At 47.9% G+C, this 12676-nt stretch overlaps 1 protein-coding gene across 1 annotated transcript in view; it reads right to left on the minus strand.

Annotated features, from left to right (window-relative positions):
• Positions 1-12676, minus strand: part of TBXAS1 (thromboxane A synthase 1) — a 145659-nt gene that overhangs the window by 42316 nt on the left and 90667 nt on the right. Inside the window, exons 6-9 of the mRNA XM_028489703.1 lie at positions 9633-9721; positions 7735-7883; positions 5879-6009; positions 1311-1625 (exon numbers count right to left, since the gene is read on the minus strand). Coding sequence (XP_028345504.1) covers positions 1311-1625; positions 5879-6009; positions 7735-7883; positions 9633-9721 — 684 coding nt within the window. The remainder of the gene's footprint in view (positions 1-1310; positions 1626-5878; positions 6010-7734; positions 7884-9632; positions 9722-12676) is intronic.

Below are 12676 nucleotides of genomic sequence, written 5' to 3' on the forward strand. Positions count from 1 at the left end.
CTTCCTCCTTTACCTCCTCAACTGAAAAAACCCACAACCACCTATGAAATGGGATGAGATGGGTGGTGGAAGTAGGTCGTAGGGTTAATGGATTCATGGCTTGTTGAGGCTCCATGCCCACAGAATATTGATTAATAGGTCAATGTCATCCTGGAGGGAAGACCTGTCCTGCTCAACATTTTCATCAATGACTTGGAGGAAATAGGAGACATGCTTAGCAAGTCCAGATGACACAGAGCTGGAGGAACTGCTAATATGACAGATGGTAGAATCAAGATTCAAAATTATTTTGGCTGACTTGAGCAGTAATAAGGATAACTCTAAACTCTTGCACCTACGCTCAGAAAATCAATGGTCCAAGCAGTGGACTGGGGGCACCTGGCTTGGCGGATGTCATAACGTCACAGAACTTTACGTGGACCATAAGCTCATGGTGAGCCAGAAGTTGAGGCAATCAGTAACACAGTAGTGCAGTTTTCAAAAGAAAGACTCACCTTGCATCTACTTTCCCCAGCGGGATAAAGAAGTGGAACTTCCTGGGAAGCAGTTTTCAGCTCAATATATGAAAAAAACTTCTGACGGTTCCAATAACGGAACAGGCCTCCTCCCAACATTGTGAAGGTAATAGTCATTACATCAGAATGTACCAGAAAGATTTCTATTACGGTGGTCTTCCTTTTAAAGCACAGAGCTTTTAAATGACTTTCTTTAACAACTCATAAGTCAAAGCAGTACTCACACAAGCACCCAGAAAAAAAAGTAGCCGAGCTCAGCACCTTTGGAAGTTTGCTTCCAGTCCAGCAAAGAGCAGCTCCATCTAGAAGGAATATCCAGAATCTGGACTTGGCCCCGTTTCACATCACTCCGTTCACAGACCTACTCCTCAGCACTCACCCCATCTCCGTTCCGGCTTTGACTTGGCCCATCCTTAGGCCTGCTTCTGCCTTCCACTTGGCTCCGTTTTCTGGCTCACATCCACCTCCCTGGGCAGGAAGACCCCACAGACAGAGCGTTGGGAAACCGGGCCTCCTTCTCCATCCCTGATCTTGACCCTGCCTGCCTGGGACTCTGCAGCTTCTCTGAGCCAGGCTTGGTTTCATGGACCACCCCAGACCATGAAGGCACGGGACAATTTTTCTTTTCTTTTTTTCTTTTTCCCTGTTGTTCTGAGCACTCCATTTTACTTGTTAACCCATGTAGAAGGTGGGCCATGGCACCCTTCTAAACTTAGAATGTGATTTTAGCCAGATGGTTATCAAAAATAAGTTTCACTTCTATGAACATACAGTCGCATGGACAACTGTACTCACGTGTTTCTCGCTGAAATGGTCCACCTCTCTCAGAAGCTTCTTTTGGCAGTCAGGGTTGGTGGCCAGGAGGTAGGTGGCGAAAGAGAGAGTGTTGGTGATGATCTCGTAGCCAGCGATGAGGAAGATGAAGGCCTGGCCCACGACCTCATCCACAGTCAAAGGCCTGGACAGGAGTCTGGGCTGGTGCTGCTGGGAAGGGTTCGCTGTGCATTCAGTGCCAGAGAAGACTGGTCGGACCATGTCAAAGTTCTCCACGCCCACGGAGGAGGTGGAATGTCGGGCATCCAGGACCATTTGGAGGAAATCTCTCCGCCTCTAAGGAACAAAAGAAGAAAGCGCATATTTTGGCCTTAGAGTCACATAAGAGAGGCTTCTTGGAGCACAAAAGAAGATGTGCACACGCAGCTTTTCTTTCTTTCTTTATTAACAATTTCTTTAAAATTTATTATTTTTATCGAGGTAACATTCGTTTATAACATTATATAGGTTTCGTGTGTAGGACACTATATTTTCACTTCTTTTTTCTTTTCTTTCTTTTTTTATTTTTTTTTGGCTGCGCAGCATGTGGGATCTTAGTTCCCCCAACCCGGGATCGAACCCACGCCCCCTGCAGTGGAAGCACGGAATCTTAGCCACTGGACCGCCGGGCAAGTCCACATGCAGCTTTTAAAGAGCTCGATATGGGCTTCCCTGGTGGCGCAGTGGTTGAGAGTCCGCCTGCCGATGCAGGGGACGCGGGTTCGCGCCCCGGTCCGGGAGGATCCCACGTGCCGCGGAGCGGCTGGGCCCGTGAGCCATGGCGGCTGGGCCTGCGTGTCCGGAGCCTGTGCTCCGCAACGGGAGAGGCCACAACAGTGAGAAGCCTGCGTACCGCAAAAAAAAAAAATAATAAAGAGCTCGATAGGAGCGAGGATTTTCACTGCAGGAGAGAACTTGGAACCCCCCTACCCATCCCTCACCGCGGCACTGGTTCAGAGACCAGCGCAGCCAGCAGCAGACTGTGATGCTGCCGTTACAGAGGATGAGGCTGCTCTATCTGGGCTGAGTCAAGAAGATGTTAAGCCACTTCGGTAAGTAAAAAGAGCAAGTTGCAGAACGGTATGCACAGTAGAATCTCATTTCTGCAAGAACAGCACATGGAAAATATCTTTAATTATGTTTGTCCATGCATAGAAAATGTTTAGCGACATCCGTACCCCACAGTTCACAGTGAGCTGAGGAGCTGGGAAAACCAGGGGGGCTTTTATTCTTTTTACTTTATCCGTGTTTGTATTGTTGGCTGGTTGGTTTTTCCAGCAAAAAAGCAACTGAAGCATCGTATGGATTTAAATCAAAGCACGTGCTCCACCGTTCACTTCCCCGCCATCCAGGGCTTAACTTCTGCGCCCCGTGTTTCGCACAGCAGCGAGTTCACGGGACCTGGGGGCGGGGGAGGGAACTAGCTTTGGTAAAGCCTGTCTTCAAAGTCTCCAGTCTGTATTTTGCACCCCTTAGCCTAGCCTCCTCATGTGGGTCCTTTTTATCCTCAGTCATCTCCTACCCCATTTAAGTGGTTAGAGGTTTCTTACATTTTCCCCTACCTTCCTTATCAGCAATCTGCATATTCTTTATATTTTTACCACCCCTGATTGTAACAATGGAAGTGTTTACGTATTGCTTTAGGGTTGACAAAGTGCGTACCTGGCACGTCCCATCTTTGAACAGCTCTTTGATGTGATGACTGAAAACCAGTATGTTACTCTTTTCTGAAGTTTATGGGACTTAACAGCATAAGGGAGAACATTAGAACCACCAACAGAAAAAATGATAATCTCAGAGTACTTTACTTGTTGTATCACTTTCTCAACCCGTTGGCTTCTGAATTCCGATTGCATTAATAATCTATGTCACACACATTAGCATCTGTTAAGGTGCGTCTCCAGGGCAGGATCCCGCCCCCGCCCCCACTCGCACACCATGCCTGTACTGTGCCGAGCACATGTTAGCTATGCAGTAAATAACTCCACAGATAAACATGCAACGCCCTAAGTGCATCTTGAGGAAGGCTGTGTTGGATCTGCTCGCAACTGCGTGCTACTTGGAGCAGGAACCTTGGAGACATGAGACATTTGAAGCTCTACTGCTTCTCAGCTTTGTGACCTTGGAAGGTGTCTGCTGAGGTTCCAGCAGGGCTCCCAGCTAAGCCTGTGGGTGGCAAGCACCTTGAGACTTAGGAGGCAAGGCCTCAGCGTCCTGCCAGTCTGCTCGGGTGGGAATGGCTGAGAGGATGGCCCTTTCCACCCTCCTTCCACGCTAGCCCTGCTCATTCAGCTTCCCAAATGGCGCCCACAAGGGCTGGCTTTCCACCAGCTGCCCTCCTGTTGCCTGGTCAACAACTGGGACTCTAACACTGGTCCCAGGGCAGGGCACGATGGCACGCGTGGGAGGTGAGCATCCTCTGCTCTCTCGGCTCCTGGGTGCTAGCTGGGGACCCCAGAGCATCCCCGGGCTCTCTCGGCTGCCACGTTTGAAGCTCCTCGGGTGCGGTACAGCTGTGGTCCCTGAGGCTTGCTTGTGGCTTTGCTGGAGTCATGTGGGGGCAATGACGGGAGGGAGAGCACAGGCACAGCCACACTGTTGGGTTTTCCCCGTGGCAGAGCTGCAGCTGGCAACCTTTCCTCTCATCCCAGCTCAGCCAGGCTGCTTCAGGGCTATGGAGCCTTATAGAAATCTGTCTTAACCTCCAGCTCCAGAGGCCAGAGGAAAGGGCTGCTCTCTGGGGCCCGTGCGCTGGAGAGGAGCATTAGTGTAGATGGGTTTCTTTTATTTGCACTGCATCACGGAGGCTATTTGAACACTGCCCATTTAGGACTGCAACAGTGCTGGTTTACGGTTATATCCAAGAAAAATATGCACCCTGATAGATGTAGGTGTCTAATCCACCCATCGGCCAGAGCTTAGAAAAATATTTACCTTTTAACATCTGTGCTGCATTTTCCACTGCGCAAACACACATCTGCTTGATGGAATGTCTACAGAGTTTAGATGGGTTTAAAGCAAGTTTTCTTAGTAACCATATAGCTCTGTCTTGACACGGGCAGTCCTGGATTTGTGGTTGGGAGGTTTTTCTCAGATCAACTCATTGTTTGAAACAAATAGCTCTCGAGTTTATAAAAGGAAAAGCTTGAGGCAATCCCAGTAATTGGATCTTTAATAACCCCCCACCTCTTAGTAAGCTATTTGGTGCAACAGTGTTAGAATTTTCAGCCTGATTCTACAACCAGTGGGTTTCAGGCTGGGGGCGGGGTGTGTGACAAACCCCACATGCGTGAGGGAGGACCGGCACCGCAATACTAAGGTTTGAAAATGGGACTTCCCTCGCCACTCCTTCCCCGGGCTCCGTCCTCACCCTGGAGAGAGAGGCATGAACCTGGATGAGAACGGTCTGTCCTTTTAGACAGCAGAGCTGGGCCAGGGACACCGGGGAGCTGATTCTTCTCACACCTCTAAGGGCGGCAGGCTGAGTTCTCAGTGGTTTGGGCCAAAGGGCTGTGAGCTTGTCTGCACCTGTGAGCTTCCGTCACCTTCTGGTCTAGGACACCTTTGCTACACAGTATTCAGAAAGTGAAGCCGGGCAGGACGAGGCTGTGCCTGAGGCTGCTCCGTGCATCCGGCCACTAACTGACCCCTGATCTCATGCTCGGCCAATGCTGCAGCACCGGACCTCCGTCCCCCCGCTTGGGGATCCCCCCTGAGCTGCCCAGTCTTTGAGAAAACACGCTAAGGCTACATCTGACACAAGTCAGTTCGGGAAGAGACATTTCAGCCTTGTTTTTTCCTTTTAAGTGATTTCCTTGACTGCAGTAAGGCCCATAAAGAATAGCATTATACATGCATGAGCATATGCAATATTGAAATTATTTTCCTTAACACTGAAAATTCCTATTTCTATTCTCAGCCAAGTTCAGTCAACAAATATTTACTCGATTCCTACTGTGAGCCAAGCATAGGGCAAGTCTTCAAGGAGGAAAGAAATTTCTAGGTCTCAGTGAAGCAGGCGAAGGCCCTCAACCACGCCTTTTGCAGCAATGCCCTCCACGCAGAAAGGGAATGTGGGGCTGGTGACAGCTGCCTGAACTCCCCTCTAATCATGATGCTGTTTGTGCTGTAAAGCTCCGTCTTGCTGTTTTTCACTAGAAAGAATACACTGATGAAAAACACGTGGGCAAATTTACCTAGAAAATTCTCCGAGGCTGCCCGTAACCTGCGCTGGGAGTGATGCTTGAAATAAGAGGCCCGTGAGCTTGGGGGAGGACAGCTTTAATTCTACTCGCCGGGGTCAGAGTGCGTGGACACATTGCTCTGGGCGTCTCCCCACCGCCCTTCCTGCTTGCTTTCGCCTTTCTCTCCTTATTTACCCCTCCTCACTGCCCCGCCTCGGCTGCCCCAGCAAAGCTCTGAGTGGTAGGCCACTGAAGGACAGCATGGCGCGGGTGTGTGGGGTTGGGACGGGAGGGAGAGAAAACAGACAGCGCTGCCAGCTTAGCTTCTATTCCATTTCGATGCTGTGTCCTATTAAAATACGTTACCTCTTCTGCTGCTTGCTGGTCCCGCAAGGCAATCACATTCCTAATGAGTTTGTTAAAAAAGCCATTCAGTTCATCTCGGTTCTTATTGGGCAAAATCCGGGCCAGTGGGACCATTATGGATGGAAATGATACTTGAAAGAGAAAAACAAAAGTGGCATTGAAAAGGGGGTGAGAATAAACCAGGGCTATTAGATGCCTGTTGCCAGGAAGCAAACCCTGGCCTTGAATCAGTCTTTTGAAGGCCTGTCTTCCCTTCTGAACTACCGCTGCTCAGAGCAGGGTTCTATCTTTTTCTACCTCGGGGCTCCTCACCCTTCCTTGCCCACAGTAAGCACTTGATAAACGTCTGTACGGTTGAATGCCCACTACCGTCTACCTCTCAAGTCTCATGCTTATAAGCTAATTTCCCAGGTCCTAGAGATGAGGGTCCAAGGTCTTTGTATTTCATCAGGAAAGAACAGATCGTAGGCCATGTTTCAAGTCTTAGCAAACGGTAGAAGCCGATCTACTTACTTAACTTTCTGGTCATTTGCATTTTGTTTTCCTTTGGATCATTTTCCCCAGAGCTGCCACCTGAATTGTTTCTAAGAGCTGCCACTGCGGCTGCTGACGAGGATGCTGGCCCCGTCCCCTGTGGGCACGTCCCTTACCGTGCCATGTGCAGCCTGTGCCCTTGCCACCATGCCCTGGGCATGACAGTCCTCCATGACGAGGCTCCCTGGGTCAGGGACACTTGTTCCCTCCTGGATGGTAGCCTGGGCCGTGGGCCAAGCCCGTCTCTGGGGAGCTCAGCTCAGTTCAGCTCCTCAGCATTCACGGTGGGCCTTCTGTACTCAGGCATGTGTGGGAGCCGGGGGAAAGGACCCTAATGGGTCCACGCAGGTCTCAGGATGCTCTGCCCCTTTTCATCAGCGGGAGCCTGAACCAAAATGACACAGCAGGGAGGGAGGGCTTGGAGCGGCAGCAGCCATGGAACAGCGGACCCACCTGCCCTGCAGGGCGCTCCATGGTTGATGGCAAGGGCATTTCCCTGGAGTGCAGAGGGTGAGGGGCGAAGGAGGAGGCTGCTTTGACCCCCAGAGCGACAACTCTTACGATGTCAGTGCAGAGCAGATGGAGGTGACAGGGGCTTCCACAGAAATTGACTCAGAAATGGGAATGAAACTAACCAAGGAATGAATAGAATTTACCAGCCCAACAGAATGGTTAAGAATTATAGCAATAATCAATTGCTTCCATAAAATCAAGAAGATACCGGAATTGGCCAGAGGGTAAAAACTCACTTCTAAAACAGAAATAAAATAAATGGACTGGTCTCCACAGCATTCGGTAATCTGCTAGTCACCCGTCACATATGATTTCTAATTTACTGTGCGTTGGCTTCAAGCAGAGAAGTATTCTAAGGCGGAGTTTGCTGGGGGTGAGAAACGTGCCCTAGACAATGAAAGGTTTGGGTTCCAGTCTTGGCTCTGCCTTTCTAAGCCTCAGTTTTCTCATCTGTAAAGTGGGGAGGGGAATGCCTTCCTGATGGGGTGAAAACCAGCACTAACAGAGTCGATGCAGGCGAAGCACTCAGCCCCGTGCACGGCGGCCATGCTCGCTAAGGCAGTGATGAGCCAGGCCAGGGCTACCTGTGTTGGTCATAAGTGGCACCAGACTGGTACAGAGGAGCCTGGGCTGCTCCAGAAAAACAGGGGCTCTGCAGGGCAGACTCCACAGGGTGACTCTCAGAGACACCCTGAGTACCCTTTCCAGGTGGCAAGGGCTGAGCCCCGAAGCCGCCTGGGGCCACCGGGGTGTCACGGGGTCTGCCCAACTTGCCCAATTTACCCCCCCTCCGCAAGAGCTGTACTTACAGATTAAAACCAGGGTCGGTCTGGGGATGGAGGACGCAAAGAAGCGCCGGCAGTGCTTCACAAAGGGGTGCTCGGGAGCCTTCTGGGAGTTCACCTGGGTGCCAAAGGCGACACTGGCAACCATATCTGTGGTGTAGCAGCAGTAGCACCTACGGGGGAGAGAACAGTTTGTGTTTGGAAAGGACTCAGCCACTGGCCTCCCCATCCTACGCACTCCTGGAGGGGCAACGACTCCATCGTCTACCTGTTTGAAAGGGGAGCTTCCGGCAGATCCGAAGTGAGGTGGTGGGAGAGGAGCCCCCAGGATTAGATCCTGGGGGCGTGAGCGCAGAATTTGAGGGGGAAACCTAAACACATAGCAGCCGATCTAGACAAAGATGGGGGAGGGGAGGAGAGCCTCAGGTATTCAACTTTCAGCCTTCCGGTAGCTTCAAACCAGACTCAGTCAAAACCAAGAAGTACACTTTACATTTTCCTCCCCATGGAGGGAAAACACTTGACCCAAAGCCTATGTGCTTTACAGAGGCTTTGCAGAGCCCATCCAAGGCCAGGGTCTAACGATTGATTGATGTACAGCAAACTGTGATTGATGAAATTAACAACCTGATTATCTAGTTTTATTAGCTCTGTCTCCCTCTTCCTCCTAATGATTTTACAGTTTTCATAAGAGCAACACACAAAAAACCAGGGCCCTGTGAGGCTCAAATAAATACAAGACAAACTTTGGTACCAGCTTTACGAACATATGTATATTATTATAGGAAACACACATTGCACTTTAGAAACAAACACAAGGAAAAGTGTCTGGCAGTAGCTTCAGAAAAATTAACCTCTTAGGCTCTAGGAAACCTGCCCCCCAAATGGCCATCTTAAGCTAGAGTAATTCTTTTTTGTTATGTCATAGAGGTAGTCAGGTTGCTTCTAAAAAGGCTCACAACTGGGTGTTCATATCCTTTTATAATGAAAAGGTCTATTTTTGTGGCTTGAGGTAGGCACATGCTTAGTTCCTTTTCTTCATAAATTCTATAACCAATCACTTTTCATTAAGGACTACACGATATTTCCTCCAGGTGACGTCTTTTATTTTGACTGCTTTTACTGAAAACATTTCTATAATTGATGACACATTTCCCTGTGACAGCAAAAACAATAATTCGACTACTGAATGTGATTTCATCTGATCCTAATTGTTGACGATGTAAAGGTTTTAAGAGTTGTTTACTTTGCTTTTACGGCTGCCGGGCCCATCTTATCTTTACCCAACTCACGCATCTCATGACCAGAGAGAATGTAGAGGAGAGAATTTTGTAAACAATACGGTAGAATGTAAATGCTGATGATGATTATGTTATTATTTTATTAACAATGATAATAAGAGCCGAGTTGGCTTCTGGCTAATCTGCTGTGCGACTCTTCATCTGGTATAAACCATAATTTAGCACAGGACAATTAGGCAAAAAGCCAGACAGTCAGTCGTTTAAACTGAGGGTCCACCACTAAGTCATGGCTTCTAGCCTGAGGGGTGCCACAGTTTTTCTTGAATTAAAAATGCATGGACTCCTCCCCACCCCCCACCCCCAGGACCCTGTCCTTTCTGCCCAGACATATCTTGCCCACTCCTGGGTCTATAGAGGTCGGAGGGCAAGTCCACCCACAAAACACTGCCCACTCAGGGTTCCCTCCACAAGCCACAGCCCCCTGGGCTTCGTTTGCTTTTGCTTCACATTTTCCGTGGGTTTCATTTCTTCTTCTTAGTCCACCCATACTTTTAGGAGCTTCTCGCATTTCCATAGTTTGCTGGTCCCAAGGTAATTGTCTGGCAATTACGTACAGTTACAAGAAGCAGCAATTCAAACATGTGATTTCTCATCTGTAATGTAGCCATGCAGCGCCCGTACCTCTGGATGTCGAAAGCGTCCCTGGATTCTGCATAGTGCTTTAAATGGGCCAGGAGCAGGTTGCAGGCTTGGCTGATTAGAGGCGCCATCTGATAGCAGATAACAAAGGTGTAATTAGGACACCATGCAGGGAGCACACCTAAATTAGCTGCAGATGAAGAGGTTATGTGTGGTGCTGCCTGGAAAAAATGGTCATCATTTCGAATGTACCTTTCATGCACCTAAGATTCAAGAGGAAGATCTAAGATTCACAAATATTATAAAATACGATTGCTGTAAACGTCTATTTTAGCTTAAACAATCTGTGTGTTTTTTTGAAAGCAAAAAGAAGGAAGGATTTAGAGTAAATACTGTGAAATAATTATGAAAATGATCATTAAATGCTTAGATATGAGAATCAGTACTCAGTTTCGTGACATTTGGTTAGCATTAGAGAGTAAATAGACCACAATCCATATGTACTAACTCTGGAATTAGCCCAAATCCCTGTTTGCTTGGTTCCAATTATACTTTAGATCCTCCACTAGAATATAGAATCTCAGTATTGAAAGGAACCTAAGGTCACCCATTTCAACTTCTTATTCAGTACAAAAGTCATTTTTACAGCATGTGGATGGATGGTTATTCACTTCTGCTTAAGCTGTTTAAACCTTCAAATATAGGGAACCCTTGACTTTAAGAGGCCTTCAGTGCCCATGCAGGACAACTACTGAATTTCTTTTTTTAATACTAAAATATCTTTATTATGGAAAACACCTAACATACACACAGAAAGAAAGAATGGTATCATGAACATTCATGTAGCTGTGATCCACCTTCAACAAATTTAGGTCTCATTTTGGCTACCCACCACATTGACCCCAAAAGTCCGGCTTGAGTGGGTGGAATTCTTTGTGGAGCCTGATGGGCGCCCACGAGACCTTTCATTCTCTCCTGTATGTTTGAAAAGCCAAGTCGGAAACGACGAGGGGAATCTTTTTTTTAAAAAAACATCTATTTATTTATTGATTGATTTTAAACATCTTTATTGGAGTATAGTTGCTTTACAATGTTGTGTTAGTTTCTGCCGTATAACAAAGTGAGTCAGCTATACGTATACATATATCCCCATATCCCCGCCACTCTCTCACTTCGTCCCAGCTTACCCTTCCCCCTCCCCGTGTCCTCAAGTCCCTTCTCTAAAGTCTGCGTCTTTATTCCTGTCCTGCTCCTAGGTTCATCAGAACCAGGTTTTTTTTTTTTTTTTTTAGATTCCATATATATGTGTTAGCATACGGTATTTGTTTTTCTCTTTCTGACTTACTTCGCTCTGTATGACAGACTCTAGGTCCATCCACCTCACTACAAATAACTCAATTTCGTTTCTTTTTATGGCTGAGGAATCCTTTTAACCAGTGTACATTACGGACAAACATTGTAGCTAAAGCAACATGCTGCGATACATTGTTCTGAGCATTTCTTATGGAAAACATATTTTGAAATGTTATTTATGTTTGGAGTTTACTTTTTTGACACCAAAATATCAGCTCCTGAGATCAGGAGAGATTTTTGTCTGTTTGTTCATTTTTGTATCCCCAGCACTTAGAACAGCACTTGGTATATAGTAAAAATGGAAACAGCATTTCAGGTGCAATCCCGAAAATCGTAAATGGATCCCTTCCCTTCAAGTCAGTCGCAAAGCCAGGGGTACATGTTGACCTTTTGAGAAGACACATAACACACACAAATACTGACGTTCAGGTCAACGAAAACCACAGGGATTTTTTCCACGAGTCATCATCACGTGCAGTTGATTTTTTGGCCCTTGACGGTCCATTCTTGGAAGGCTTTACACTGACCTGACACGTATTGCTGTAGAAAGTTGCCCTGCCATCTGTTCTGAGCAGAGCCATCTCTTACCTGCCCTGAGACAGTCAGGTGACTGGAGAGGCCCAGCAGGGGGGCCAGCCTGGGCTGCTGCTGCCTGAGGCTGGAGGATCACACGGTCTCTTTGGACCCCTCCCTCCTATGGCCCCCTCCAAGCCAGCCCCATGTGCTCTGGGATGTAAGGAAAGTACTGTGTCCCCAGGGACCCCACTGCTGGCTGTGGGAGGCGCCCCTGTTGAGTGAGCCTGAGTGAGCTAGTCTGAGTTCAGGGCTCCATGGCCCGGGGCGGGGACAGTAGCCTGGGTGGCACCTATGGGCAGCTGGGCAGCGGGTCTAGGAGCAGATGTGCAAAGCAGAACACACCTACGCACACGGTGGAGGGATGGCAGAGCATCTGAGACCCTCCCCTTGTATTTTGTTGCCAGGACTCTTAGAGGGAGTATCTGGAGAGGAAATCTGGGGAAAAAGAACTTTCTGCTCATCAAGCCATAAGAGCTGAGAGCCCTGGGGTGATTGTACTCAGTGTGGGTGGACCAAGGGTGTGCTCACACATTCAAATCTCACCTCCTGTGTCCTTGGCCATTCCTTCTTTGTTCCATTTGAAATTTGGTCAGTGTGCCTTCTAAGCCTTTAGTTTGTCGCTATGTACCCAGGATCGGACACAGAGCTGTGGCCCTCCGCTAGGCTTTAGGCAGCCGTGGAATTGGTCAGTATCACTGTTTCCAGCTCTTTGGCCAGCTGTGCATGAACCTAAATAAATATCCCGCCAGGCAGCATCTTATCAATGTCAGTGGCGGGGGACTTGTCAAGTGATTTGCCAAAACAGAAGTATAATTTACCTCATCTACCTATCCTGAAGTCCACTCACAAAAAAAAAGAAAAAATGACGATGACTATCCTGAATTACTATCTTGGAAATTCTGAGTGGACGCTTATGACTGCTGCATTCTTTTCTAAATTCTCACAAGCCATCAATTTAATAATCCATCAGTACAAAAGTGTGGGCAAATGGGTCACTTCTAATAGCCTCTAGGTTTTTACTCTCAGTAAATCTCCGGCTAACTTGCTGCTGGAGAAGTCAGTACTATCTAAGTCACGTTTCTATGACTAGCTCACTGACTGCATTCCTTCCATTATTTTAATAAAGTTAGCGGTACAAGTGAACTCTACTTTAATGC

The sequence above is a fragment of the Physeter macrocephalus genome, chromosome 5, assembly GCF_002837175.3.
Source record: "Physeter macrocephalus isolate SW-GA chromosome 5, ASM283717v5, whole genome shotgun sequence".
Classification (NCBI taxonomy): Eukaryota; Metazoa; Chordata; class Mammalia; order Artiodactyla; family Physeteridae; genus Physeter; species Physeter macrocephalus.